General features: G+C 54.7%; 7 protein-coding genes across 7 annotated transcripts; 3 read left to right on the top strand and 4 right to left on the bottom strand.

The window, feature by feature from the left end:
- Positions 1-525: 525 nt before the first annotated feature.
- Positions 526-2,037, bottom strand: C8A04DRAFT_12647 (uncharacterized protein; the record flags this gene model as incomplete). Its single annotated transcript, XM_062777405.1, has 1 exon — positions 526-2,037. The coding sequence occupies one exon, from the start codon at positions 2,035-2,037 to the stop codon at positions 526-528; it is 1,512 nt and encodes a 503-aa protein (XP_062636559.1).
- Positions 2,038-4,088: 2,051 nt separating this feature from the next.
- On the top strand, positions 4,089-6,084 carry C8A04DRAFT_37724 (pseudouridine synthase; the record flags this gene model as incomplete). Its single annotated transcript, XM_062783991.1, has 3 exons — positions 4,089-4,282; positions 4,363-5,838; positions 5,910-6,084. The coding sequence occupies 3 exons, from the start codon at positions 4,089-4,091 to the stop codon at positions 6,082-6,084; spliced, it is 1,845 nt and encodes a 614-aa protein (XP_062636558.1).
- Positions 6,085-7,522: 1,438 nt separating this feature from the next.
- Positions 7,523-13,305, bottom strand: C8A04DRAFT_12644 (major facilitator superfamily domain-containing protein; the record flags this gene model as incomplete). Its single annotated transcript, XM_062777404.1, has 8 exons — positions 7,523-7,858; positions 7,918-8,067; positions 9,093-9,524; positions 9,627-9,722; positions 9,781-10,543; positions 11,429-12,254; positions 12,319-12,406; positions 12,466-13,305. 8 exons carry the CDS (start codon positions 13,303-13,305, stop codon positions 7,523-7,525), a joined length of 3,531 nt encoding a protein of 1,176 aa, XP_062636557.1.
- Positions 13,306-16,387: 3,082 nt separating this feature from the next.
- Positions 16,388-17,977, bottom strand: C8A04DRAFT_29206 (RIO1 family-domain-containing protein; the record flags this gene model as incomplete). Its single annotated transcript, XM_062780922.1, has 1 exon — positions 16,388-17,977. One exon carries the CDS (start codon positions 17,975-17,977, stop codon positions 16,388-16,390), a length of 1,590 nt encoding a protein of 529 aa, XP_062636556.1.
- A 993-nt stretch (positions 17,978-18,970) lies between these two features.
- On the top strand, positions 18,971-20,542 carry C8A04DRAFT_29205 (autophagy-related protein 17; the record flags this gene model as incomplete). The annotated part of the gene is made up of 2 exons (XM_062780921.1): positions 18,971-19,495; positions 19,556-20,542. The coding sequence occupies 2 exons, from the start codon at positions 18,971-18,973 to the stop codon at positions 20,540-20,542; spliced, it is 1,512 nt and encodes a 503-aa protein (XP_062636555.1).
- A 752-nt stretch (positions 20,543-21,294) lies between these two features.
- On the top strand, positions 21,295-22,676 carry C8A04DRAFT_37720 (uncharacterized protein; the record flags this gene model as incomplete). The annotated part of the gene is made up of 3 exons (XM_062783990.1): positions 21,295-22,077; positions 22,175-22,534; positions 22,611-22,676. 3 exons carry the CDS (start codon positions 21,295-21,297, stop codon positions 22,674-22,676), a joined length of 1,209 nt encoding a protein of 402 aa, XP_062636554.1.
- Positions 22,677-24,040: 1,364 nt separating this feature from the next.
- C8A04DRAFT_29203 (carbohydrate-binding module family 21 protein) lies at positions 24,041-26,457 on the bottom strand (the record flags this gene model as incomplete). Its single annotated transcript, XM_062780920.1, has 2 exons — positions 24,041-24,460; positions 24,574-26,457. The coding sequence occupies 2 exons, from the start codon at positions 26,455-26,457 to the stop codon at positions 24,041-24,043; spliced, it is 2,304 nt and encodes a 767-aa protein (XP_062636553.1).
- Between the last annotated feature and the right edge of the window lie 401 nt (positions 26,458-26,858).

The following is a 26,858-nucleotide window of genomic DNA, read 5'->3' as shown; positions in this document are numbered from 1 at the left end:
GTGTTGTGGTGGATTAATTGATACCAAGATGAGAGGAAGACATGGTGGGTTGTAAGAGATGTTCCTATGATAGACATCATGGACATGTAGTGCCGAGATAATTATACCCATAGATCATTTTCTAAGATTTACTCCTCGTTATCATACCCTGTCCAATCTATACGCACTAGGCTTCCCATTGCTAAGATTACCATAGTGGGAAAATGCGAGGCGGGCTCACCCCCGGCGGCTAAGTGGGATCTTGAGGGCCGTAAAGAAGTCGCGGTCCGCCTGGTGATGGTAAAGAGAGGGCGGCGAAAGGCGAAAGGCTCAGGGTGAGGATGACGTGGAGGTCGAAACGTAACAAGAAGAGTGAGGCTTCATTTGAAGAACCTTCGCAAGGTGGTACCTCCGATGGTTGTATTTCTGTCGTGGTTTCGTTTCGGTCCTCGTTTATCATATGTTTCCCATCCCAATATTTTATATACCTGTGCAAAGCAACGAATCCCAGAACTTTTTATGCTCTTCATCGCGTTCCCTTTCCCTCTACTCCTCCCCCGTTACTCCCACTGTCGCCTCAACATCATACTCCACCTCCGTCCTAATGACATACTTTGCCCCCTTCCTGACGCCCGTCCCTTCATGCAACAGCGCCCCCCTCGCATCCCCATGCGGGAAAACCGCCACCCCGCCCATGACCGGCCGCACCGGATACGCATTCATCACCCCCTCCCTCGCGCTCGGCAAGAAAAAAGTCGTCTCCCCGCCCTCAAACTCATCATTCAGATAGATCAAAAACGTAAACAAACTACTCTGCTTCCCACCCTCCGGCGACGCATCATACACATAGGTATCATCCGGTAAGATACCACTCGGAGGCCAAGCCCCGTCGATATGCGCACGGTACTCCGCGCCGGGAACATACCGATAGACGCGAAACCGACGGTTTAGGCCGCGTACTATCCGGCCGTCGACCGTACGGGGTACGAACGGGGATATGCGTGACCAGAGGGTGTCGTGGAAGGGCTGGTCGACAACCCAGTAGAAGTTGTGAGCGAGAATGGAGACGTCACCATCCTCGCGGAGGGGCGCGTCGGGAAGGAAATTGGCGGTTTCGCCGGCGGCGATGATGGATTGGCATTCGGCGGGGGATAAAACGCCCATGGCGAGGGAGAGGTTGGGGACGACGGGGTGGTGGTGGTAAGTTATGGGTGGCGGTACAGATGACAAGGGAACACCGCCTGGCTTGGTGGTGTAGAGGATGGCGTCGTGGTGGTTGGGGGGCTTGCGCAGGGGCCCGGGGGTGGTTTCAATGACACGAAGAGATTCGCGGAGGTTAGGCGGCGCAGAGAGGAAGATGGAGCCGTCAAGGACGGAGGCATGGGTTTGGAGGGTCGGGGCAGAGGACAGGGAGTGGAGGTCCCAGATTTGTTGGACGCAGATGGGTGTGGAAGGGTCGAAGTCGGCGGCGGGGTTGGCGTCAATGACACCGCAGACCCGGAGGACGCCGTCGAGGACGCCGATGAGTTCCTTGTCGCGGGCGGTGCGCTCCGTGGGGGTTTCGTCTCCGAGCGTGGAGATGCCGCTGATGACATCCAGGTCGCGCACCCAGCGGCAAAGAGCGCCGAGCTTGGGCGATTCGCCGCGGATTCTCATCTCGGCGAGGAGGACCTTGGCGTCGGTGAATTTTCCATCGGCGAGAGCGCCGGTGATGCGGCCGGTCAAGTTAGAACTGGCTCCAGTGCTGTTGAGGCCGGTCGGACATGCTTGGCGGAAATCCCATACGGCGACGCGGAGGTCTTTGCAGGCTCGGGATTTGAGCAGGGCGGGATGTTTTGCGAGCTCGGTGAGGGTCTCAACCGCGATTTCCAGCTCCTCTGGTGAGACGATGGCCTGCACACTCGTGGGTTCGACACCGTTTTGTTTGACGCCGTCATCGCTGCGGTGGTCGCCTTCGAGCGGCGGCGTGAGTGGCTTGTTGGTCGTTTTGAGTTGCTTGTTCGGCAGGTTGCTGGCCGGGTCATTTTGTTTTCTCTTCTTGTTTTTGTTTTTCGACATGGTCGCGGTTGCGAGTTGTGGCTTCACTGGCTTGGTTGTCGTGAGGTTGATTGTGGGTTCTCGAATGTGGCAAGGGCGATCTGCCCGGACCCACAAATTGTTGCAAAATCGTGGAAGCTAATTGTCTTTAGATTAGCTTACTCCCGTATCAGGCAATTTCTTATTTTCACGGTGTCGACTGCCAAGACAGATCCGACCCCCTGCGACCGTGCATCGAACCCCCACCATCTCCAGTCCAATTTCGAATCTCGTCCGGCGACGAAGTCGTGTAGTTACTTGTCGGCCGTGGCCCTTCCCAGGGAAGCAGCCGATCAGGCTCGCTGGTTGAGGTCCAGGTTCAGGATCCAAGCGCGTGAGCTGATTGGCCGGCTCGGTGGATCCCACAACAAATCAGAATCCGCAGGCCTGACCACGGCAGTGACGGCACCTGTATTCGAAGCGTCAAGATTGAATCATTGGATACGCAACGCGGTAAACTGCATGAATCGCCTCATTTCACGTTACACTTGGATTGTTGGCCTCGGTCACCGTTTGTACGCCAGCAGGCAGGCAACCATCGTATGAGTCAGGACTTGTGAATGACTGCAATAATTGTTATTTTAAGTGCCGGTCCATCCCAAGGATCCCTCCCAGTAATTTGCAATGATCAATCATCTGATCTTGAAGCATCCATGTTTAAGCCCGACGCGAGCTCCGATTAAGGCTTCAAGCAACAACCCCGAGTTTTAAACCGAAACTAAATACTTTTTTAGAATATGCCTGTCAAGACTAAGGCAAAATTCTACGCCGTCAGAAAGGGGCGGATGACGGGCATCTTTCGGAGTTGGGAGTACGTGTTTACCCAGGGTTATTGTTCGCTTCCGTTTCGACTGTTAGAGCTAACATCGATTCCGGCAGAGAGACACGGCAGTATGTGGAGGGCTTCAGTGGGAACGAGCACCAATCTTTTCGCACCTTGAGAGATGCCATGGAGTACTTGGAAAAGGAAAACTCGGAAAGCGATAGTGGGTCTACAAGCGATCCACCCTCACCGACATCATCAGAATCAGACGAGCATCGTCGCGGTCCACTTTGGTAATAGGCCTGCGGTCAACCAACAGAGACTTGCTTTCACGCTTCCAATAGGCACTCATCAACCTTTACCAAGAACGCCATTCGCGCATTTCGGAGCGCAACGACACAATTGAACTTTCAAGTTGATCTAGGAGTTGAAGCCAGTCAGTGTACTTAATTATGTTGTCACGGAACGGAGAAGCTAAGTCAAATATATGATACCCCTTCCACCTCTTATTTAGCTAATTTATCGTCGCTGGACATCCCCTTGCAAATACAGAATTAGCTGAAACTTGGAATTAATAACTATTATAACCTTCGACATTATGCCGACAGGCTAAGTTGTTTCCCAGGAACAACGGTAGCACCGATGTTACAGTTTGGCGCAATGAGTTAAGCGACCTAAGTTCTTAGCTAACCACAACACACTCAAAAGATTGCCCCTCTCCGGGCGTGTAGGTTCGCCGATGAGTTGGAAAAACGGAATCCCGATTGTGTAGTCATGCAATATATTGTCCACGTTGTTAAAGTTGTCTTTTTGATCATGGTGCTAATTTGACCGTACTTGCAAAGTGAATCTTACCTAGGTTTTTTTCCGAATTTGACCGTCTTTAAAATTGTCATTGGCAATTTTAAAGACGAGTTTCTCACAGCGTCTGCACCAAGGGTTCAAGTAAACCGAACAGAGACACCTCCCGGGGGTGCCTTGAAGGTTTTATGGCGTGCGACACGTAAAACTTGACAACCCTTGTTGTTCTCCGTTGGGGGCTTCGGGCCGTTCAATGCTGAAGCCACAATGTTGGTGGGGAATGCCCGGACTCTCCCAGGGGATCTGCCCCACCACCCCACGTACCCCCGCTATGATTGGCACGTGGGCATGGGGCGATGGACTTGCGCAGTGGGCTGTTTAGCGACCAAGGAAAGAAAAAATATGGTTCCCGTTTTTCTCCAACCTCAACTCGACACTCTGCGATGCAAACGGTTTGCCGGCTCATACCATGGCAACCAATGAAACTGCCGGCACTCCGGCCGATGGGCAATTGGGGGGCTCCAATTCGGCACCTGCTCCCCATCCCTCGTCTAAGAACAACGGCCACTTTGACGGCCGCAACAAATCCCGAGGAAATCGCGGCGGCCGAGATCGAGGCAACGACAAGCAGAAGCGCAAGCATTCCGGCTTTGGAAGCGCAAAGTATGTAACCACCTACTTCATAACGAAGCAATCGCATCATGTTCGTCCACCAATGCCGACACTAATTCAGTTCTTAACAGAGGGGAGGTTCCGAATAAGCGCGAGCAAGTCCGTAACAATCGCGATGCGAAGCGACGGAAGGTCATTGAGGAGGACAACAAGGGGAACAGCTTCATGAGCATCGCCTTTACGCCGGAGGAGATTGCCGCCGAGGAACGCCGCCCCAAGCGCAAGGTTGCTGTGCTAATTGGCTATGCGGGCACGGGATACCACGGTATCCAGATCAACCACAAGGAGAAGACGATTGAGGGCGACATTTTTGCTGCGTTTGTCGCTGCCGGGGCCATCTCGAAGGCCAATGCCGACGACCCGAAGAAGTCTAGTCTCGTGCGATGTGCCAGAACCGACAAGGGCGTTCATGCTGCTGGAAATGTGCTGTCGCTCAAGTTGATCGTGGAGGACGAGGACGTGGTCGATAAGATTAACGAGCACTTGCCGGAGCAAATAAGGATATGGGGCATCCAGCGGGCCAGCAACAGCTTCAGTTGTTACCAAGCATGCGATTCGCGCTGGTATGAGTACTTAATGCCTAGCTACGCTCTGCTTCCGCCGCAGCCTCATAGCTTCCTAGGGAAGAAGGTTGCCGAGTCGGCGAAAGAGAATCGGGTCTACGATGAATATGTTGAGCGCCTGGACGATGTGAAGGGATTCTGGGAGGAAGTGGAGAAGAACGATATCGAACCGATCCTCGAGCAGTTTGATCCCGAGGTCAGGGCGGAAGTTCTCCGGAAGCTGCACGACACACAGGATCAAGATCTTACTGAGGACGGGGTGCCCACGAAGCTGGAGCCCGAGGTAGTCGGTAAGGATGCTCAGACAACGGATGGCAACGGAGACGCCGAAATGACGGATGTACAACGACCATCTGAGACGGCCACCGGAAACGACGCCCCCGTTTCCGACGACGCCACACCGAAAGGCCCCAAACCCGACAAGGACCTCACCCCTACCGAGCTCGCCCTTCGCCGAATCAAGGCCGCCTACGTCGCCGCAAAACGCCGCTACCGCGTGACCCCCGCGCGCATCGACAAACTCCAAGATGCCCTCAACCTCTATCTCGGAACCCACAACTACCACAACTACACCATCCTCAAGTCCCACAAAGACCCTTCCGCCAAGCGCCACATCAAGTCCTTCACCGTCAACCGTACGCCCATCACCATCGGCGACACCCAATGGCTCTCTCTCAAAGTGCACGGCCAGTCCTTCATGATGCACCAGATCCGCAAGATGGTAGCCATGGCAGTGATGGTGGCGCGTTGCGGTGCGCCGCTGTCGACGATCGAGGAAAGCTACGGGTCAAGACGGATTAGTATCCCCAAGGCGCCCGGACTGGGGCTGATGCTGGAGCGGCCGATGTTTACCGAGTATAACAAGAAGGCTGCGGGGATGGGCAAAGACGCGATCGACTTTGCGCAGTGGGAGGGGAGGATTGAGAAGTTCAAGGATGAGCACATTTATCGGCGGATGTTTGAGTTGGAGGAGAAGGAGAATTCGTATGTCCCCCCTCTTGCGCCTCTACCCTTCCACTTCCCGAACAAGCCAAGGCTTTACTAACAGGACCTAGTTTCCATCTATTCTTCAACCAGGTCGATAATTTCCGCACCGATTACTTCCTTTGGGTCACTGCTGGTGGTGCTGAAGCATCACGCGAGCGTTCGGACCGCACCGAGAAGGTGCCTAAGGCGCTGGAGGCTGAGCTGGGCGATGAGGCGGATGGTGTGGTTGAGGAGGGTACGTAACCATAGGTATTGGCTTACCTAGAATGCATACAACTTGCGATTGCGAGTGCATTGGAGACGACTATCCCACGCTCATTGAAGGAAATAGAACAAAAATGACTTCTGATTGTGGAACCTATCTCTATTCGCTACCGTGACCCGTTGACCCCCTGATTTGTGCGCTTCTTCTTCTTCAATCCCTTTCCAGCCATAGGTTACCACTTCCTCTTCAATCCGTTTCCAACCGTAGGCTGCTGGCAGTGGCTGCTGACCTGATCCCCCCACTGACCTCCCGTCTAGTTCCTCCACGGTGGACTCTGCTGTCCAGTTTGTCCCGGGTCCCGATGCTGCCTATCTTGGTCACGTCTTGACCCTGATTCTGTGCTTCCGTCTCCAGAATCTGCAGTCCCCTATTCTGGCGGCATTACAGCCCGCGGAAAAGGCGGAGGAGCAAACTGGCCAGCAACCTGACTGTCGAATCCCCGCACTCCCGGGCGGGCTGGCCGCAGCGGTGGCAACTGCTATTGCCGCGGCCGCGGCTTCGGTTGGGCTGGCCGCAGAGATGGCAACTGATATTGCCGCGGCTGCGGATGTTGGCCCGGCTGATGTGGAACGGCCGTCCCGGACCGTTCGTTGGCCGTCTGTACATGCGAGTTACGTCCGTTGGGAAGGGGGACTCTGGTTTCGGTTCGCGGTTGGACTGGGTCATGGAGCCGGGCCATAGGAGGCAGACGAGGATTCTCGCTGCCAGAGGACGGGAATTGTGATGGGATCGGTAATGGCGGGGGAAGGGGATTGTGGGTTTGGGACCGGAAGCTTAAGGGGCTGTGAATCCGGGGCGAGGGGAGGCCGCGCGGACAGAAACGACCGTGTGGTTGGGAGCAAACCACTATCGTTTCTTCGGACGCTGGAGCGACATTGTGGCCATGGCTCCGTGGTGGGGACGGTCGTGGCGGGGGTGGCATGAGCCGTTGCTCGTCTAATGAGATCTTGTTGTGGTATTGTTCCGGGCCTGATTCATGCGATTCGGGGTCGTCGTCCCCGGAAACCATGGTTTGCCGCGGTGGTGGAATTGGATTCTGTCGTCTGTTATTATCGATAATGGGGGTGGAGCGAGAAGTCGCCGTTCTTAGTCGTGGGGGTGATAAGGGTGATGGTGGTGAAAAGCCGCGTTGGTTGCTCTCTCCGGATCGAGAAGGAGCGGTTCTGCCCGTCGGTGACTTGGGGACCGGTTTCTCTTCGGACAAAGCTAAATCATCGAGTTGTGGCAATAGCAACCTACAACATTGCGCAGCCCGGGTCTTGGATGGGTATCAGGCACTTCGGCCGCCGGGGTAAGATTCCGTGGCGTTTCTCGCCCCAACGTGACACTAGAGGTATCAGACGGGGCTTCGCTGTGGCCACGGGTCGATGTTTCTGCGAACACATCGGAGACCATGCTCCCTGGTGAGCAGCCTCTCTAACGTTGCTGGCCAGGCGTGGCGGCGGCTGACTGCTGCCCTTGAGGGCCAGTGGCTCCTCTGGCTGGTTGAGGTGGTGGTTGAGTTTGCGCACCAGGCCCATCAACTTCACCATTCTCGTACGTGAACCCGCCGCCCGAGGCCTCGGCCTCTTGCAACATCGACTGTCGCTCTCTCCCCCTCAGAGCGTTCAGAATGGAGAAAATCTGGGCGGCGTCCTGGTTCATTTCCTGGTCGGCCTGAGCGTCCTGCGTGCTTGGGGCCTTGAGAGCACCAATGACCCAGAGCTCCCGGATTTTGCGGGTCAGGGTGAGGAGATCCTCCGTGGATTTTATCTGGGGCGCGGTACCATTAATCCCTGATGGAATGAAGAAGCATGAATCTGTATACCTACAATTCCGCTCATCTTTGTGTTAATGGCCAAGCTGTTGTAAGCTGTTTGGCCGGTAGAAGCTGTGTTATCCACCGGGGCAGTGGCATGGGTGATAATGTCCCGAAACGACGTCACAAGGTCGGCAATTAGAATATTCTTCCTCTCTGCATGCTGTTAGAACATGGTGTATTTGATGTATCCAGCGAGCTATGATGGTGTATGTAGAATAGTACCGGGCCCAATCAGGAGTCCAGGACCTAGCAGCTCTAAGCTTACCTTGGAGGTTGTCGGTCGAATTCGCGTCTCGATCCATGGTGCCAATTCCGGGCTTTATTGAGTTTCGTCAATAATTGTAGTGTTGCCCTTTTGATGACGATGTGTTTTAACTATGTGTTGCGGATGAATTGCCGACGTAGTGGGCGGAATGCGCAACTTCAAGGGAGTTAGCGTTTGGTGTAAGTATTGAGTTTTGGATCCGCCTTGTGAGACGCTGGCGCTCATCATGGCATTGCGCCACAGGGTGGCTCATTGATACAGGGCCCGTGCACAGGTGGATGTGGGTCCCCTAATGTGAAAAGTGACCCAGGGCCTTGTTCAGACTTCAGGAACGCTCAACGCCCTATGCGGCGGCATGACCCCGACCCATAGTATGCACTGGAAACAGGCATGTCTGGCATATGGGCTACATGACAATGTTTCGATGGTTCTGACCATTACCATCCCCGTCCGCCGCCTGCGCGTCTGCGCGTCTGCCGTCCGGACAGGGTCTCCACGATCAAAACACAGTAGCTTCGCTGCAGTTTTCCGGACTTGGGGAACTAGTCAGTGTGCTACCCGCGACAGAACCTGTAGTGTTGAGGTGAGAGAGGATTCCGTAAAAGGGGTGGCCCGGGGCGCAGGGTTAATAAGGGTACCGTACTTCTAGACCTTTGGAATCTTGGATTACATTTTCCCAATCCGGTTGGAAATCCAAAATGCGCAAAGCGGCGCGTCAAGCTTAAACAAATGCTAGGTAAAACTTCAGTCTAACGAGTACTAGTCATATGAATTCTTCGCGTGTTACTCTTGGGCCGACATCCAGGTCTCGGTCTCTGTTGACTCCTGACTTTCAAGCTCATACACAAAACCAATACCCAACACACAGCAACAACCAATTACCACGTATATTGCCTCCATCTCCCCGGCCGCTTCCCGACTTGAATAGACTCCAGCCTTAGACCCTCGCCACCCTGGCCATCCGGGCGTTGGGGTTCTGCATAATAGTCTCCGAGATCATACGTCGACATCCTTGTCGGAGCACACGAGTCCGGCCCGTAATTCTCATATGCGCAAAGGGAGGAGACAATCTCGTCCCGGTATAACCCAATGATCTTTCCCAGCCCTACCGTGCCGTCTGCCTCGTCCGCCAGCGCAGCCTGCCAGTTCTTCGTATACTCCGTCTGCTCGAGCCAGGTCTGGAAGACGGGGAGCAATGGCACGACAGATTCTTCGGCCACGACCACTTCAAAGATGTCTGGGGATTGCCAGCGCGAGCAGCGGAGACAGCATTTGATCCTCTTGAAAGCGGCCAGGGACTCGGGGTCCGGGTCTTGATCGTGCAGCCACTGAGAGATGGCGGAGAATTTGGGCTCAAGCGGGGTGGGTGTGTTCAGGGACTTGGCCACACGGTGTTTGAGTGTCGCCAACCGACGGGCGGTCTGGACCTTGCCGCGCCATATGTTGAGTTGTACTTTCAAGGGTGGGTGTTCTTGACTACCGATGGCTGTTCTAATAGTCCTGCTTTTGCCCTCCGGACTGTCTAGCCATTTTTCACACTCGATCGAGAACTAGCACCAGGTTAGCAGACATCATTCCTCTCGCAAGTTTCTCGGATAGCAAAATTACCATCTCGTCCCCGACCCTCCGCATGTACATTTCCTCCCTCAGCAACTCATCCATCGCCCCCTTCCAATCAAATACAATATCCCCATTCTCCAGCACCTCCAACCCCGGCAGCGCCGTATCATTCATAAGGTACGCCCCGCGACAACCTCCTTTCATCGTTCCTTCGCCCAATCGAACCACCACCTTGCTTCCCTTCCAAGACCCCGTGTCACGCCACGCCTTAACCAACAACTCGCGCGCATGACGCCCCAGCTCAAGCGTCTGAAACACCCCCATCATCGGCCAGTGAACCAGATTGTCAACAGTCAGCAACACCCTGTCCCCCTGTATTTCTTGGCTTTCCCCCCTCCCACCCGCGCGTAGCGGCAGCATCCCCCCAAAGTGATACTCAAACCGGTCCTTCGACCCCGTGTAAACCGTTACCCCTAACTGTGGCACCCATACCTCCCCAAACACCCGCTCAATCACCCGCTTCTGGTGTGCTGACAACTGACGGAGCTTTGTCCAGGTATACGCCGGGTCGGTGTACAAGTGCTGGTTGACTAGTACCGAGAAGATGTTCTCGGCGAGATCGTGTGGGAGGGCGCGCCAAATAGGGGAGAGTGGGAGAATTGGGATAGTTGAGGTATCAGGTTGAGGGCTCATCGTTTCGGTGGTCGACGGCGGAGTAATCGGGGGTGTCCTCGTCATGGTGTTTGCGTTGTTGGTGTGAACCTTAGCAGGAAAGGGGTCGGTGGCTAGCGTAGGCGGAGTAGGGAGGCGGCTGGGGGTAAACATGGTTGTTGGAGGTTGGTTTTGTGTGATTCTCGGTGCATTGATGTCATGTGGTGATTTGTGAGCATGAAGCTGCGTGTCTTTGTCCGCAAAAGTTGACTGCTCAGTGGTATGTTGCGAAGCAGATACGCTCTCCAAGACTGGGTTCATGGCGCATTTAAAAACAAAGCATATAACCGGTGCAAGCCTTGAAAGGCACCTTGCTGGTCAGCCGTCCGAAGTCAAAAGCACGTGTGACTAGTCACCCTCCATAGCGCCTGCCCCTTTGTTCATTCAACATGAGATGGATTAGCCTTTCTCAACGCCCTACTGGCTGGGAGAATCCAATGCGGAAGGGGCCAGGCACATGTCCACTTTCTTAGGCTATGTGTCATCGGGGTTCTTGTCAATGGCGTGAATCATTAGACGATGACACCTCTTGATTTCTATAGGCTAGGGTAAACAAAGGAAACTAGGAAGCGTGATGCAAAGAAAACAATCACGCATGCAATTTCCCCTGTGGCTGTGGTCACGGCTTACACTCAAGTCAAGTTAGCGGGGAGATGAAATGATCAATTCAAGGACAATGACAACTCCCGGCTAGAACCAAGTGCGCTTGGGATACCATGTATTCGTAATTATGATGTACATTCCAGGTTTCTATTCCTTAATCTAAACATTATTCCGGAAACTCATAACGGCATGTTCCCTGTTGTTTGGTATGGTCGTACAGCATCGAGTCCTGCACACTAATTTCCTTGCCTTTTAAGCTCCCATCAACTCCAGTTTGTTCCATGATTGCCCCTACAGCTGCAGACCCATCTTCCGTAGCCGCTTACCGTATCTAACAAGTAGCAACGGCACCGGAATCATGATCACACAGATAAACCCCAACAGGGAGTTGCCCCAGCCCAGCCCCAGATTCTGGTACATGGCCGGCCCTGCCAGCGGCAACAGCATGCCCACCAGACTCCGGAATACCGTGTTAGCGGCCATGGCTGATGCCGCATACATCGGGTAGCAGTCCACCAGGTACGTCATCAGCGGCAAGAACAGGCCAATGATGCCAAACGAGAAGGGGAATAGGCCGATGACGGGGACAATCCAGTGCGTGTGGTAGTAGGTTGACCACCCGTACCAAAAGAACGTCGGCGGCAACATAAAGCTAAAGAAGATGCTCAGCGGCAGACGCATCTCGGGCTCAAACACGCCGTTGTTGGCCTTCGTAGCCTTCACCACGCCCTTGTCCGAGGTCGCCGTGATAACAGCCCAACCGGACAGGTTTCCGAGGCCCAGGCAGATGTACACCAGCCCCGTAATACCGACGCCCCATCCGTAGGTCTGCATGAACACGATAGGAATGGTGGTAAAGAGCAAGTATAGCGTGCCGTAGGCGAAGGCGAGGTACAGCGAGATGAAGAAGACGGTAGGCGACAAGAAAAGCATCTTGGTTGGGCGTACCAGACCGTTAAGCAGGACGCGCGTGGGGCTCTGCTTTTCAACGCCGGGGCTGTCGTAGCAGCTGCGCAAATCGGTCCGGTTGAGCTCGGTTTGGAGGCGCTTGACTTTGCGCTGGATAAGAATGCGCGGGTTGGTCTCGGTGGTGAAGATCTCGAAGAGGCCAGTCACGATGACAGAGACGATCAAGACGATCCAGAAGTCCCAGCGCCAGCCGATTGTCTGTGAGAGCCAACTGCCTACAACGGGGCCAATGGTCGGACCTAACCTCGAGTGTCAGCCTTCAACTTTTCCTCTAACAGGCACCGTTGAGACGGGGCAACCCACCGATGAGCGGCCCCAGTGTGTACATGCCAATAGCCGAGCCTCTCTGCTCAACCCGGAACACATCCGCAATGACACCAGCTCCCAATGTCTAGACCCAAGTTAGTCAGCAACAAGACTCAAACCGGGGATCCAAACAATCAAACGTACCAAACACCCCGAACCTCCGATGCCACTGAAGAATCGAAACACGATCAATGACTCAATTGACGGCGCCAGGGCGCACCCAATCAACCACAGACAGAAAAACGTATTCGCCGCAGTCAACACTGGCCTCCGCCCATAAAGTTCACTCAACGGCGCCAGGAACAACGGCCCAATCACGTAACCCAGCAAATACACGCTGACCGTCATCGTACCAATCACATCATTCTCATTGCCAAACTCTTTGTTCACAGTCCCAATGCCTGGAGCCAAGATTGACGACGCGAAGGGCGTCAAAACGGTAATGCCCGATAACAGACTGACAATCAACCATTTCTTGGACGATGGGAAGTTGAGTGGCATACTGGGGTCGTCTTGTCCATCCCAACCGACGATGCCCTCATCCAGGTTGGACTCGGGGATTGGTGCATGCGGGATACCTTCCTTCTTAGAGGCCTTGGAGTCCTTTGTGCGGTGCCGGGAGACCAGACGGGAGATGCGCGAGCGTGTGGAGTTCCGGGTGCTGATACGGCTCAGTTCTGCGTCGTCGTGGGGCTGTGTGGGTGTGTTAGTCCGTGGGGCCTTTTCATGTGCTGGTTCCTGGCATCCGCCGGTGGTAGCAGCTGTAGCGAAGGGTGGTGAGAGACTCACCTGCTGCGCGAGCTCGACATCCAGGTCGTGGCCCGGGACGGCGCCCTCGGCCTCCTTATGGCCCACATCGGGGGTCCCGAACGCACCGTCGGTCTTAGTAGCGTCGTGACCGGCGGCTGTTGAGCTCGAGTCAGAAAGGGTGTGGTCGTGTTTTTCGTCGGTGCCCTCCATGGTGGCTGTAGGTGTTGTAGTCATCAACGTCTGATTTGAGCGCGATGCAATCCGGGATTTACTCCCTCCTAAACGGTAGCTTGTCCGGCGGGAAGGTGTCTTTCCCTTCCACTCTTCGTCTCAACTTGTTTTGCTTTCTTGAAGGTTGTTTGCCTTCAAAAAGGCAAACAACGACGCAATTCCGTAATTAAGATGTGGGCGCGAGCAAACAAGCTTTTGCCACAGCTCCAAATCAAAGTTCAAGATGCAGGCGGGAGACGGTTAGTCGAGAGGCCAAGCAGCAGGCTAAGAGCGGGAGGCTGGAGGGTTTTCTCGGCCGAGCTTAGCTGGAACATTGGGAACTTCCAAAAAGAAAAAACAAATAGCGGGAGGCCCGCTGCCGCAGCGGGGGGCGTTGGAGCGGGATGCTTGGGCACCTCAGCGTTGCATTTGGGGGCATTCCGCCCGGACTGCAGCGCAAAGCGCGAATGCCGACATTGCCGGCCCGGAGATAGACTGGTAATTCCAGAAGCGGGCTGGGCGCGCGGAGCGAAGCGTCGTTTTCGGTTGGGGTGCGTGTTGTGCATCATCCCGCGTACAAGGGCTCTGTGTCAATGGGCCATTGACGTCTCTGCATCTGTCCTTCTCAAAACTTCACCCACCATAGGCTAACCCGAATGCGAAAGCCCGCATCCTTCCGGCCCCAATCCCCGGAATGTGGGAGGATGGAGGGTCACAGGTCGGTCACAGCTTGGGGTTTGTGGAAGGTGAAGCTGACCTCCACCTGCAGCACGAGCACTGTCAGCCCGTGTTATTGCCAAAAGAGAACAGGCGGATGGAGACCATTGGAAGTGCCACAGACATCTTTTCGCACGTGTGCAGTGGAAGAAATGGAATCATTTCCCCTCCGCTTGGAAGGTTTGGAAGGTGAATCCTTCCAAAGCCCTGTTCGAAGTGATCCAATTGGGCAGCTGCAGCTCTGTCCTCACTTCCTCAGTGGAGTATCCACACTCCTCCCAGGTCTAATTTCTCCCCAAACTCACCAGAGGCTCTTACACGGAGATAGGTACTGTAACCTCGTGTAGCAGCACAGATACCTGAAGTATGCCGCCCTTCCAACTCCCGAAATGAAAACATCCGTCCTGCTTTGCCACTCCTGTAACCTCACTCGCTAAACTCCGATTGGGAACTTACTCAGCCCTCCTTGAACCAGTAAACCATTTCAACAATCGCCGATGGATCGGTGGCCCTCAGGAGCTCGGGTCGCAATGTCTTTAAGGGATCACACAAGGGTTGCAGCTCCGGCAGACTTACATCTCGCATGGTGTCAACCAACACCTCGGTGACCAATCAAGAACCTGCCCGCCCGGGGACAATGGCACAATGGGAAGGGCAACTGAAAAAGGCTGCATCGACCCAGTTGTTTTCCGTTCCACCATGTCCGCATCATGCTGGCCGTGGCGATCAGTGAAACATCCATCCCCCAAAGTGGCCAGCAGGTCGGTTGGGGGTTGTTTGTCTGCAGGACGTTTCAACAACCAGCCCGGCGGGTAGCTTCGCAGCACCGCAGCCATTACCCATGTTGTGGCAGCTACACAATTAGTTTGATAATGTTCTTTTTCTCACACTTGCAGAGCGTAAGGGAATTTCTCACATTTGCGAAGTTTCACAACGGTATTCATCTTTTGATGGCTGGAAGGAATTAATAGCATTTTCCTAGATACCCGACCGACAGCAAGGAACGTTTCACCGCCGGCCGTCTTCCAGAACCTGCATTCACCGCCTATCACTGATAGGAGAGACCTCCTCTCAAATGCCAAGAACGAGTTGAGAATGTCTCACACTTGGACCGGAGCGGTTAGCTTTTGATGATACCACAAACATCCAGCCAACGGGAAACCCCAACCAAATAAATCTTCGCCACCCATTGGGCTCTCTCTGTGTGTCGTGGTTTTCTAATAGCAAGTGGGCAGCAGATGCCCATGCATGCGCGCATAACTCCTCCACATTGCTCCATGCAAGGCACGGCGTGTTGGAGTCATTGCTGTCAACAAACCGTCTGTGATATGGTAAGGCTCCAGAGAGATTTCGGTTATGCGGTCGCCAACTCAAAATATTACTACACGTAGTTTATGAGCAATTCATAATGTAATTGCGATGTTCCCGATAAAACTCGTTGGTGCTGATTTAATTTCAAATAATGGATCAGTTGGAACATGATCAGAAAAAAGAGAAGAGGAAGATAATGATATACAAAGAGAGGAAAAGGAAGTGAGACAAAAATGGGTGTAAGGGAGGCAATGGGACATGAAGATGAAAAAAAATAAATTGAATGCTAAAGAGGTTAATAGAGGAGCATGAAAATAAAGGCTCTAACTAGGTAACTATTCAGACCCATGTTTTTAGAGGCAACCGCCAAGCATGTGTCATCATGTTCAGCATCCGCAACAAATCTAATCCACACTTTTACACCTGGTTTGACCAATGCAAGGAAGGAATCAGTCACGACTCACATACCATTCCCTTTGGACCATTACGCAAGAAATAGTGCTAACAAAGAAGACACATATCTTATCGCACTGACGCACCTAGTGGTGCGATACCGTTTTAATGTGCCCAACTTGATTGATGTATGGCTTGGTTGGGGCACCTGGGAGACAGAAGCAGCAACGTTCACGTTTGCAGATGGCAGTCTTTTAGAAATTGATGAGTCGCTATCTGCAACACTTGGCTTTTGTCTACCTAGTCATAGCCGACAAGCAGAAAAGATAAACGCTAGTCTCTACCGCAAGCTAGAAATTCCTGCATGGGGACACACACACAGCTCCATAGGCACTTGCCCATTGGTCCAACTTCCCCATTGCCGACAGGAGGTGGTACATTGCCCCCGTTGGCAATAACCCAGCTGGCAACGACCGTCAGTGCTCTCTTTGGTCTTCACAGCAAACCACAGCCCTTTGTTGTGGGTGTAGGGTCTAGGCTTGCTCAGACCTGCCTTCTAAGGCAACTTTGGCTCTCATCATCCGGTCGTTCTTGTCCTTGTTCGGTTTCCCGTTTTTGCTCCCGGATGGGACGGGCATGCGCTCATAGACGCTTCTGGCACTACAAGTCCTTTCCCATGAAACCCTCACTTCTTCCTCCTTGACGTGCTCGAGACAATCTTCTTCTTGACTGATTTTGGCATCTTTTCCTTCCTCTTCTCCCGCTTCGCCTCCTTGACTGCCTGCTTGTGTTGCCGCTTGTCGTCTTTATCCTCATGCTTCCTGCCTCGTGGCCGGCCCTTCTCGAACAGACTCTCATCCACCTCGCTACTATCATCATCACCCTCTGAGCCTGTGCCGTCTTCATTTGAGAGGTTGGCATCTTTGTCCTCCACGTGATCGATCGTAGCGGGAACGGGTGCCTTGGCGTCGCTGCGTGCTTGGTTGTCCACGACGTGGTCCGCCAGCATATGTTGGTAAATCTGCTTGTCCACGTGTTCGCCTGCGTCTTGTTCCAGCTCATAGACCTGGTCCAACGTCCGCGGGATGTATTGGTTGCGGAATACTTCGTTGTCAACTTCCAGCGCGGCGATGGCCTCGTCGGTCTCAGCCACTGCCGGACGGGACTTGTACAGACGCTCGATTGCTTCCGACATTTGCGGCTCCATAGTCGGGTCCTCAGTGGCGGTGATGAAGTTGAAGACCGTGCGATCCTGCAGGGTATCCACCCCTTGGCGACGGAAATAGTCCCCTACGTTCTTGATGTCCATGCGAAGGAACTCGAGCGCGCGTGGGTGGTCGTGGCCAACAGACTGCGAGACATCGATGATGTACAGCTCCTTGTCATGGTACAAGATGTTGTATTCGCTCAAATCGGCGTGAACAAGTTCACAGACCTGGTAGAGGCGACGCATGATACCGAGAAGCTTGACGTAGAGACTGTGCCATTGTTCTTCGACGTTATCGCCCACGAGCCGGGCATCGCGAAGGCGCGGGTACGCGTAGCCCCGCTTGTCGCCTAGGAATCCCATCACTAGCACATGTTTTTTGTACGTGATGGGTTCCGGGCAGGGAATCCCGTTGTCGTAGATCCGGTTCAAGTTGCGAAACTCTTTCTGCGCCCAAGCCTCAATCATCTTGCGGTTGTTACCCTTGCCAACACCCCCTTTAAAGCGGTGATCACCAGTGATGTAGCGTTCGCGGTCCTTAAACCCTAGGATAGCCGTCTTGTAGACCTTGATGGCCTTTTGGGTCGGTTCGTCTGCATTTTCGGGGTAGAGCACCGCACCGTACACATTTGCTTCTTTGCCTGTGCTGATGGCACCGTGGACTTCGCTGACGAAACCGCGGTTGATCATCTGCAGGAGGATCATGCGGGTGCGGTTGTCGAGTACTAGCTCAGCGGTGGCGCGGTCCGCCTTATCCTTTTCGCGCACCTGACTTTGCTTGACATTGTCCAAGCGGATCTTAGAAGCGTGCTTGGAGAGTTCGGCGACCTGGTCGTCGATGCGAGCGGACGTGTTCGCTGTCGGCTTCGGGGCTTTGGACAAGGACGAGCCCTCGCCCTGGGGGTTGGGAGCAGCGGGATCAAGAGAAGCTCCGCCTTCCGTATCGTGGTCGCCGATTTCAAATTCGTCGGCCGAGTCAAAAATGTCTTCTAGGTCTGTGCTGTCGTCGTGGATGGCGGGGTCGTCGGTAGCCAATGCAGTGGGTTCGACCGGCGGGGGGGAAGTCATGGAAGCCCCGGTAGGTATGGGAAGTTTTCGCCGATTTTGGCTGTGCATTTTGGCGGTGAGTTATACGAGATTATAAGAGAATGGGGAAATGAGGTCTCTTCTGGTGAAGTTTGGTCGTGGGGTAATAATACAGCGGTTTCTGTGTCGTGGGTGGGGAGCTGCTCAACTTTAAATGATAATTTATATGGCGGGGCACGGTCCGTTATCTTATCGTATCGCAAGATGTCTAGGGTTAGGGGCAACCTTACGAGCGGCTGACGCGTTAAAGAACGCGACCGAAACATGTATTGTGGAAGGGGGGCTAACGATGACCAAAAGGAAAGCGAGGGAAGGAATTGTCGGGATTCTTGAATCTTGAACCTTGCCTGCTTTGGGAACCTTACTCGGTGTACCACTGAACCTTGGTTAAGGAATGGGGAGTCCACAATGCCTGCCTCGCATCGCGTAAATTGCATCATACTGTCCATAATGCACGGGTAGGTAGCCACACTGAAGAGCGGCCTTGTCGTGTCGCGAAAGAGAGATGAAGTTAGTTTCCTATAGTGTAGGAAGGGATCGAGGGTTTGACACAAGCTGCAACTGGGACTGTCCAATAGTTTCCCACCTCCGTTTTCGAGGCCCGGCTCCCAAGGTCGCATGGTGTTTTCTCCAAGCCGCCGGGTGTTCCTTGTTTCGAAACCATTCCCCAAGTTTTAATGGGGACCCACCTGAATCATCGCTCACAGGGGCCTGGGCCCAGAAGCTCGGGCCATGGCATCCAGGATCGCGGTTCACGTCACAGGCTCCCCATGAACCATTCAATGCTGTCCTGTCTTCGGATCCAGCCTTGTCGCAAGGCAACCGCCCTCCGCCATTTGCCCACCGCATCGCCCAAACGACACATGACCTCGCAACCGCGATGTAGCGCTTACCCACCTTAACATCGCTTTTATGCCACCGCCCATCTTCTAGTGTCTTACTCGACCCCGCGTATCTCGACGTTTCCCTTTCGTCATGGCCGCATCGAGGCCAGCCTCGTCGGCCGAGCCTCGCTCTCGGCCAACTTCCTACCACGACCCGCCGTCTCCCGGATACTTGCAACCAGAAGACATCCCCGTCGAAGTTCTCGTCGGTCACCTTCTCGCCGCGAAACAATCTCTCTCCTCGATGGCGCTCGTTCTCCGAGCCAACGACTTGGCCACGCACGCCCACCAGATGCACGAGGAGTCCGTGATTCTCGATGCACAGACGAAGTTCCTACGCCGCCTGATTGATGATGAGACCCAGCTACTCCAAAAGCTCCGGCGTGGGATGGGCCGCGCCTACGACGTCGGGCGCTACGAATTCAAACAATTGATACGGACGTTGGATGCGAGCAATGAAAAGCTTGAGAAGACGTTGCGCATGATGCAAGACACGAGGGTGGAGGCGGTGTTCCGCCCTGCTGGAGAGGAACAGAAGTTTTTGGTCGATTTTATTGATGAGAATAGTGTTGAGGCAATGCGGAATACCTTGAAGGAGAGCATTGCCGAGTTGCAGGTGCGCGAGAAAGACTATCTTTTGACCAGAGCGGTTTCGTACTGACGGAATTGGGAATAGGCCGCGCAAACGTCTTTCGACGGTGACCTCCTCCGCCTGGACAATGACCTTCGTCTCATCGCCAAAACCCTAAGCCCCCCGACGTCCTCTGACTCTCCTTCCGCCTCGGCCACCTACCAACCCATCGCACATCTTTTAGCCTCGCTTGCCGAAAACTCCGAAGGCATGGCACAACACCTTACCTCCCTTACAACTCACTTTGACATGTGCGTCAAGGCGGTCCGCGCGACGGAAGGTGGTGCTGCGCTAGCTCGACGACGTGCGGCCGAAGCGACCGACGACGGAGATCCCGTCTCCATATCCGGCGTGATCACGGAACAGGAATCGCACGTCGAGGGGCTCGAGCCGATGGACCCACAAGAGTTGGCCGAGATTATACAAGTTGTTGTGGAGGACGCGCCCGAAGTGGACGAGGTCGTGGCCGAGATTCAAGCGGCACTACTGCAGATGGAGCAGGAGTTCGGTGCTCTTAAGGATCAGGCCGACCGCATCAGAGACGCATGGCTAGCGACGCTGCGCGCGTCCCAAATCCTCGAGGATATCGGCGCACGCCTTCAGAGCTACGTTGCAGCCGAGCACGAGTTTGTACAACGGTGCGAGGCCGAAAAGGACATTATCTTTGGGCGGCTCGAGGAGATGGACGGACTGAAGCGGTTCTACGAGGGCTATGCGAGCGCGTACAGCAGCTTGCTCCTCGAAGTGGAAAGACGGCGGGCCGTCGAGGACAGGATCCAACACACGCTGCGCAAGGCTCGGGATAATGTCGAGAACCTCGTAGAGGCGGACCGGAAGCAGCGCGAACACTTCCGCCAGGAGGTTGGCGAGTTCCTACCAACGGACCTGTGGGTCGGCATGAACAACCCGCTTAAGCGGTGGGAGCTGACGCCGGTTGTGGCGACGGCGGAAGGCGGCGCTTCGATATCACAGGATGAGCTAGTTACGCCGACGGCGACGCAGCCGGGGAAAGGTAAAGCGCCGGCTCGGTAGTGGACCGGCAGGTGCCTACCTACCACCGCTCGAGGGTGTGTGGTTTTTTTCCCCTAATAATTTGAGTCATGCTTACAAACAACGGTGGTCGGGACGGCGTTTGCGGGTTTGGGATACGCCTACGGGCCGGCGGCGTTCATTTTGGAAAACTTTCTGGGGCGTAAATACCCGGGGTTTGGGGGCTTGGTTTGGCGCTGGAGACTGGAAGGATGAGAATGGAATCCTAAAGTGTGACTGCCTTGCGCATTGCTTCTTGTATCGTAAAACTATGTGATCCTGTCATCTAAGTATCTCGTTTTACGAGAGTTTCTTCACACCATACGGATATTCTGGGAAATCTTCATGTGCACAACACCTCGGCTGGGTGGTGCAATCTTGGTCCGACGGCAGCAACAATTGATGCCGAACCCCTGCCCCTTCGCTCAAGTTCGCCCGGCAGTTGTGGGTCCACGGGGTCGGTCCAGGGGGGCGAAAGCCTGGAATCTTTCCGACGCGCCGGGTTTCAGAAGCAACTTTGATAGTATTAATCAGGGGTGAAACTTAGAAACAACTTCAACGACGCGAGCCCATTCTCATTTTATCACATCCACAGCCGTGTAGTTTACACCTCAACTTCACCCGCCCGTTCGTTGCACAGTCAGACACTCGGCCGGGCATTTTCTCGCCCCTTTCCGTACCTAATTCCAAAACACAACACCGCCAACACAATGACATCCTCAACCACCACAACCTCCCCAGACATCCCCCAAACCATGAGATCTTGGGTATCCACCTCCTTCGGCAACCCCCGCAGCGCCCTCTCACTCCTATCCGATATACCGCTCCCTACCCTTCCCGTCAACGCGAACAACGCTACTCCTTCCCCCACCCACCTCCTCCTGAAAGTCTCCCACGTCACTCTCAACCCAGCCGACCTAGTCACCATCAAGCTACTCCCGCCCTGGCTTCCCTTCCGCCGATCACCGGTGCCGGCACTGGATTTCGCGGGGGAGATTGTTGCCATCAGTGGGGGTTCTTCGTCTCCTACTCCCGGAGGAGGAGAAGAGACCAAGGGAGGCGCTATTAAGGAGGAAGAGGGATGGCAGGTCGGAGACCGGGTCTGTGGCGCCGTCGGGTTGAAGGATGTTGCGCGGGGAAAGGGCTCGTTGGCGGAGTATATCGTTGTTGATACCGGGTTGGTCAGCAAGGTTCCCTCGCTTCCTCCTACCTCTACCTCTAGCGGTAAATCCGCCAGTGGTGATGGATCTGTGTGGGAGGGTGCGGGCGCGGCTGGGACGATGGGTATCGCGGGCCAGACGGCGTGGACGATGGTGAGGAAGGCGATGGGGGTGGAGAATGGGAGTGCTGTTTTGGCAGCGCTTGCCTTAGGGAAGGGGGAGAAGGGACTGGAGGGGAAGAGGATACTGGTGAGCGGTGCGAGTGGTGGTGTGGGCACGATTCTGCTGCAGATTTGTAGGGGGTTGGGGGCTGAGGCTGTCGTGGGCATCTGCTCGGGCGCGAGCGAGGAGTTGGTTAAGAAGTTGGGGGCTCACGAGGTAAGTCCGTCCCTTGGCCTAGTTGGACTACCACTGGGACACTGCGATACCTTTCCTCTCATGAAGGTTGCTCGGGTTACTAATAGAGATAAACTAGATCGTCGATTACCGCCAACACTCCCCCCTTGAACCCCATCTCGCAACTACATTTGCCGACTCCCAATTCGACGTCATCTTCGACTGCGTCGGCAACCAGTCCTTGTACACCAACTCCGCCAAATACCTTAAACCAGACGGCAAGTTCATCAGCATCGTTGGCGGCATGTCCCAAGGCGTTGTGCCTTATGTCCGCAACAAGATCCTGCCCTTGTTCTTCGGGGGTACCTCGCGCAGCTATGAACTCTTCCTACTGAGCGCAGCGGGGGAAACAGCCAAGGAGGTAGCTGCGCTGGTGGAAGCGGGCGTGATTACGGAGAGCCTCATCGATGAAGAATTTCCGATGGAGAAGGCGATTGAGGTACGTTTTTCTTTCGTTAATGTCGTTGCTAGTTCGCATGATGTATGGTTGGAAATGCTGACAGTCAACGCTGCAGGCATTCGAGAAGCTGGCTACCAAACGTGCAAAGGGGAAGATCGTCATAAACGTCACGGATAACTAATGGTGTTTGCGACCTGTCTCTGTCTACTTTCATAGCTATCCGTGTCCCGCCTTCCGGCATTTTCTTTCTGCCGGTCAGAGCACGCTAGATTTAATACCCTATCTTTTGTTTCTTTTCGGATGACCACCCAGATCCAGAGCGGTGGCATCTGGATGAAGATACTATCGCGGTTCCGACGCCCCGCAACCACTCTCCCCGTATCCAACGTTATCAAGGTTTCAAACCCTCAGGCCAAAGTATGAACGAACATCGGATGGAGCTCGAGGTAAGCCGTGGTACATATATCGCGAGATATACATTCCCATGTCGGTCACGATCTCGGCAACCGAATGAAATACTGGATCGCGAGCATAAACAAAAGGAAAACAAATCGGAAGGATCAAAGGGTTGTGTGTTGCCTTATAGAACCCGTCATGACTTCTTTATCTGTGCCGGTCGGCAATGGCAGCCCACATACGAGACCAACATGTGCCCTAATGAAAGGCTGGCAAAAGCTTGAGTGTGGCGAGAGTATGTACAGAGATCTGTTGAAGGTCACTAGCGTTCAATGTTTGCCGACGTCAGACGTCAAGGTCTGAGGTGAACGCCCAGAACGAAAAATGATATCACGACCACAGATATGAAGACCCCCAAGTAGATAACTATTCATGTATTGCTGTTCCTAATCGTATCATGGCATAACGAATAGTTAGCTGTTCACCCAGCCCCGTCTTCCTCCGCCCAAGATTTCATTATCCCCGTCTTTCATCCTCCAACCCGTTTCACCTGTCCTTCACCTTTTGCTTCTTCCCCTCGCCTCATCCATTCTCATCCAACGTAGTACGCGTCATCCGTGGGCTTCGAGCCAACGTTCCTCCACACGAGTTCGCCCACCGCAAAGTGAGCTGCTTGCTGAATATGATGCACGGCGAAAAAAAGTGACCAGCGGAAAAAAGTGAAAGGAGAGAAATAGGGGTGCTGACCCCCGAAAACCTGAATATGCAACAGAAGCCTGAAACGCCGTTTTCCATGTCAATGTCCCGGGCTACTATCATGTACCGAACAGTAAGCAGCGCTAAAAAAAGAGACGAGCAAAAAAATGAGTAACGGAAGTGCCGAGAACGCCAAAGAAATATTTTTACACCGCCGTTCCATACTATCATGTTTGGAACTTGACGGGCCCAAACGCCATGCCGACTGGGACTGTGAGAGTCACCGCGGTCCAGGTAAAGTCAAAACGACGATGAAGTATTAGGATGTTCCCAATGTCGCAGTCCATGCGGTTTCGCTCATGGCAAAGCCAGAGTGAGGAAGATGTCGCGGATTGATGGGCGACGTTCTCCCCGTAGACCCCGCAGGGGCGACGCAACGGCCTTTCGCGAGCTTCAGCTCTTAATCGCTGCCGGCCCATAAGTCTCCGGTCCATAAAATGGAAAACGATCATGAGGGCACTCGTAAAGATAGTCGTTAGGCGACGTACCGAAAGGGGCGAAGATCCCTGGAACCGCGTGCGACGAAACCTTGGTATTCGGCTGGCCGGACACGGGGCTAGCAGGGTTCTCCGAGGGAGAGTCGACGGGGGACGCTCCCATGGCCTTCAGGATGGGAACATGAACAAAGTAGGGGCTCGGCCCCAGCGGATGTACCGAATGGTGAGGGGCGCCGCCGTAGGAATGATAAGGGTTGCTCAGCTGCACCGGGCTACCATCGTAGCTTGCGGTACTGCTGCTGCTGTCATCGCCGATCTCGAACTTGGGAACTTTGGACTGGGTTTGCGGGGAGGCCGTTTTAGGCTTGGTGCCATACTATAGAACACGAGTTAGCCACAGATCTCGGCGGGACAGGAGAGAAGCTTGCCTCCCATCTGCTCCTGCGCGGTGGGCGGGCCTCACAGAAGGCGTGATCCGGGAATACCTACAAAGCACCACTTGTTGACAATTTCCTCGTACGAGGCAGAAGACATGGCAGCGCTCGGCGAATCGGTCGGCGAAGTGGAAATTGGGGCGGCTTTCGGGGGTTCGGATTTGGGAGCAGACGCCGGCTCCACCTTTTTTTCCGCAACAACGGGCGCGGCAGTTGGCGAACCTACGCTCTTGTTGCGCTGCTTCATGTACAGGCCGTCGGACTTCCCAGACATCTCGTTCTTGGCGCCCTGAATGGCTCGGCTGAGAGAGTTGCCAAAGTCGTACCTCAGAGCAAACTGACCGCTGGGACCAGTCAAACCCTTGGAAAGGTTGTCACTCGGGATGTCGCTGGAACTCTTGACTCCCTTCAACCTTAATCCCGTGCCACTCGTCTCGCCGAGGTAATCGTGGATAGCTTTGTCAACCGGTTTCTGGTTCTCGCCAAACTCATCAGACCGACCACGGCTCGGCTTGGCCTTCGGACTAGAGCGGCGGTTGCTCTTGGGAAGCCCGTTCGAGGAACGAGAAGCAGCACCGGCGGAGCCCGGTTTGCCGGGCTGCGGAACCAGCTTCTTGCGGAAGTCTACTTGGAAGTTGATGCCGTTGTTGTTGTCCCAGTACTCTTGTCCATTGACAGTGTACCGGAGGCAAAAGTACAGCGTTTTAGCCTCCAAGTTCGCCAGATCCGAGAGTTTGATGGTGAAGTTAAACCGGTCCTGCGCTTGTGTCGTGTCGTCACCTCTGATCTCGTTAACGTACTCGGCAGTGACTTCCGATGTTGTTTTCCAGTAGTCGAGTGTAAACCGACAGGCAACGAACTTCTGGAAAGCCAGGTTGGCGACTGCTATTGAGCCAACCAGGGACTTTTGATCCGCCGAGAGCCACACTCTCTCTAGGCGCACAGGCTGCATCTTGCGGACGGGTGTGTCCACGGGAAAGTTATTCATGATGATTTCCCACTCAAACGACGAGGTGCGCGTGCTTGATCGGCTTTCCGTCGAGAAGGGGTACTCGGCGTCGCTGTCATAATTGTCCACCGGTGATGAACCGGCGCTCACCGCCAGCGGCCTGTCAACCTGAAGAAAGTGCCTTACATGTTCCAGATGGGAGTCAAAGTGGACCACCTTAGAGAACGTCGGGGTCCCGGGCATGCTTGAGGGCCGCCTGCGAGAGGCGGGCCGGAGCGCTGGCCTGACGAGCTCACCAGACTTCTTGCGAACCATTTGGGGCTTCCGTCGCCGCTCTTCATCGGTGTCTTCCTCCGACCCTGTGCTAGAGCTGGCACTGGATTTGCTGATGGTGATGTGCGGCTCGGTGGCCGATCTGGTATGTGTGTACCGACGTGTGCCTCCAACCTTCAACTCAGAAAGTGACCCGGTGCTAAAGTTGTGATGCACGGCCTCCGTCATGGCGTTAGCTTGGGTCGGGAGAACAAGCAAGTCCCCGGCATCTGAGGCCTCGGTACCGGGTGCTGCTCCTGCAGGCACACGGTTTCTTTGCTGAGGTATTTGGCTGATGGCCGCATGTAACTCCTTGATGTTATCGATCTGGCGGCCGCGAACTTCGGGCTGTTCATCATCGTCGCTCGCGGAATCAGGAGGGGAAATAATCGCGGCGTTAGGAATTCCGCGGACCGCGGTAATGGGGGGAGGTGATTGTCGAAGGCTACTCCCAGCGGCCAGGCTCTTCAGATCCTCCGATGTTGCCTCGGGCGACAACTGGCTCCCCCGGGCCTGCGCTGATGGCGAGCGACGGTGTTTCGTGAGATACGACGCGGAGCGTGGCAATGCCGGCCGCGCGTTGCTGTTTGGTGGTTGGTGGAAGGATGGGCGGCGGCTCCCATCTGGGGACGGAGGCCCCGAGGAAGCCGGTGAACGCTGTGGTGGTGTGTAGGGCATTCTTCTCCTCGCACAGACCTCGGCCAAAGCAGAGTTGGCTCCACGACGATGGGGTCAGAACGGTGGAGTAAAGCTGCCGAGTCTTAGAGCCGGGTCATGGGTGGCGGGCGGTTGTACGGGCGACTGGGAGAAAGGACGACAACTGGAGAAGGGTTCAGAGGTCAGTTCACGGCTCGCACAAGTTGTTCGGGTAGAGCGGGAGACTAGGGAAAGGAACGAGCCGAGCATCGGGTGCCGAACGGGAAAAGCAGTGAAACTTTTGTTTCCCTGCGCAGCCAACAGCAGTGGCCAAAAGAAGGGTCGTTTGCGGACTATGACCAACACTGACCTCGAAGAAAAGAATGCTGACTCAAGCTACTCGAGCTGAATGAAGATCGGACAAGAGCCGGCCGGGCAATATT

This window comes from Dichotomopilus funicola (genome assembly GCF_033296635.1).
Source record: "Dichotomopilus funicola strain CBS 141.50 unplaced genomic scaffold C8A04scaffold_36, whole genome shotgun sequence".
Taxonomy (NCBI): domain Eukaryota; kingdom Fungi; phylum Ascomycota; class Sordariomycetes; order Sordariales; family Chaetomiaceae; genus Dichotomopilus; species Dichotomopilus funicola.
The sequence above is the reverse complement of the archived record's forward strand: the minus strand, read 5'-3'. Positions and strand labels throughout refer to the sequence as shown.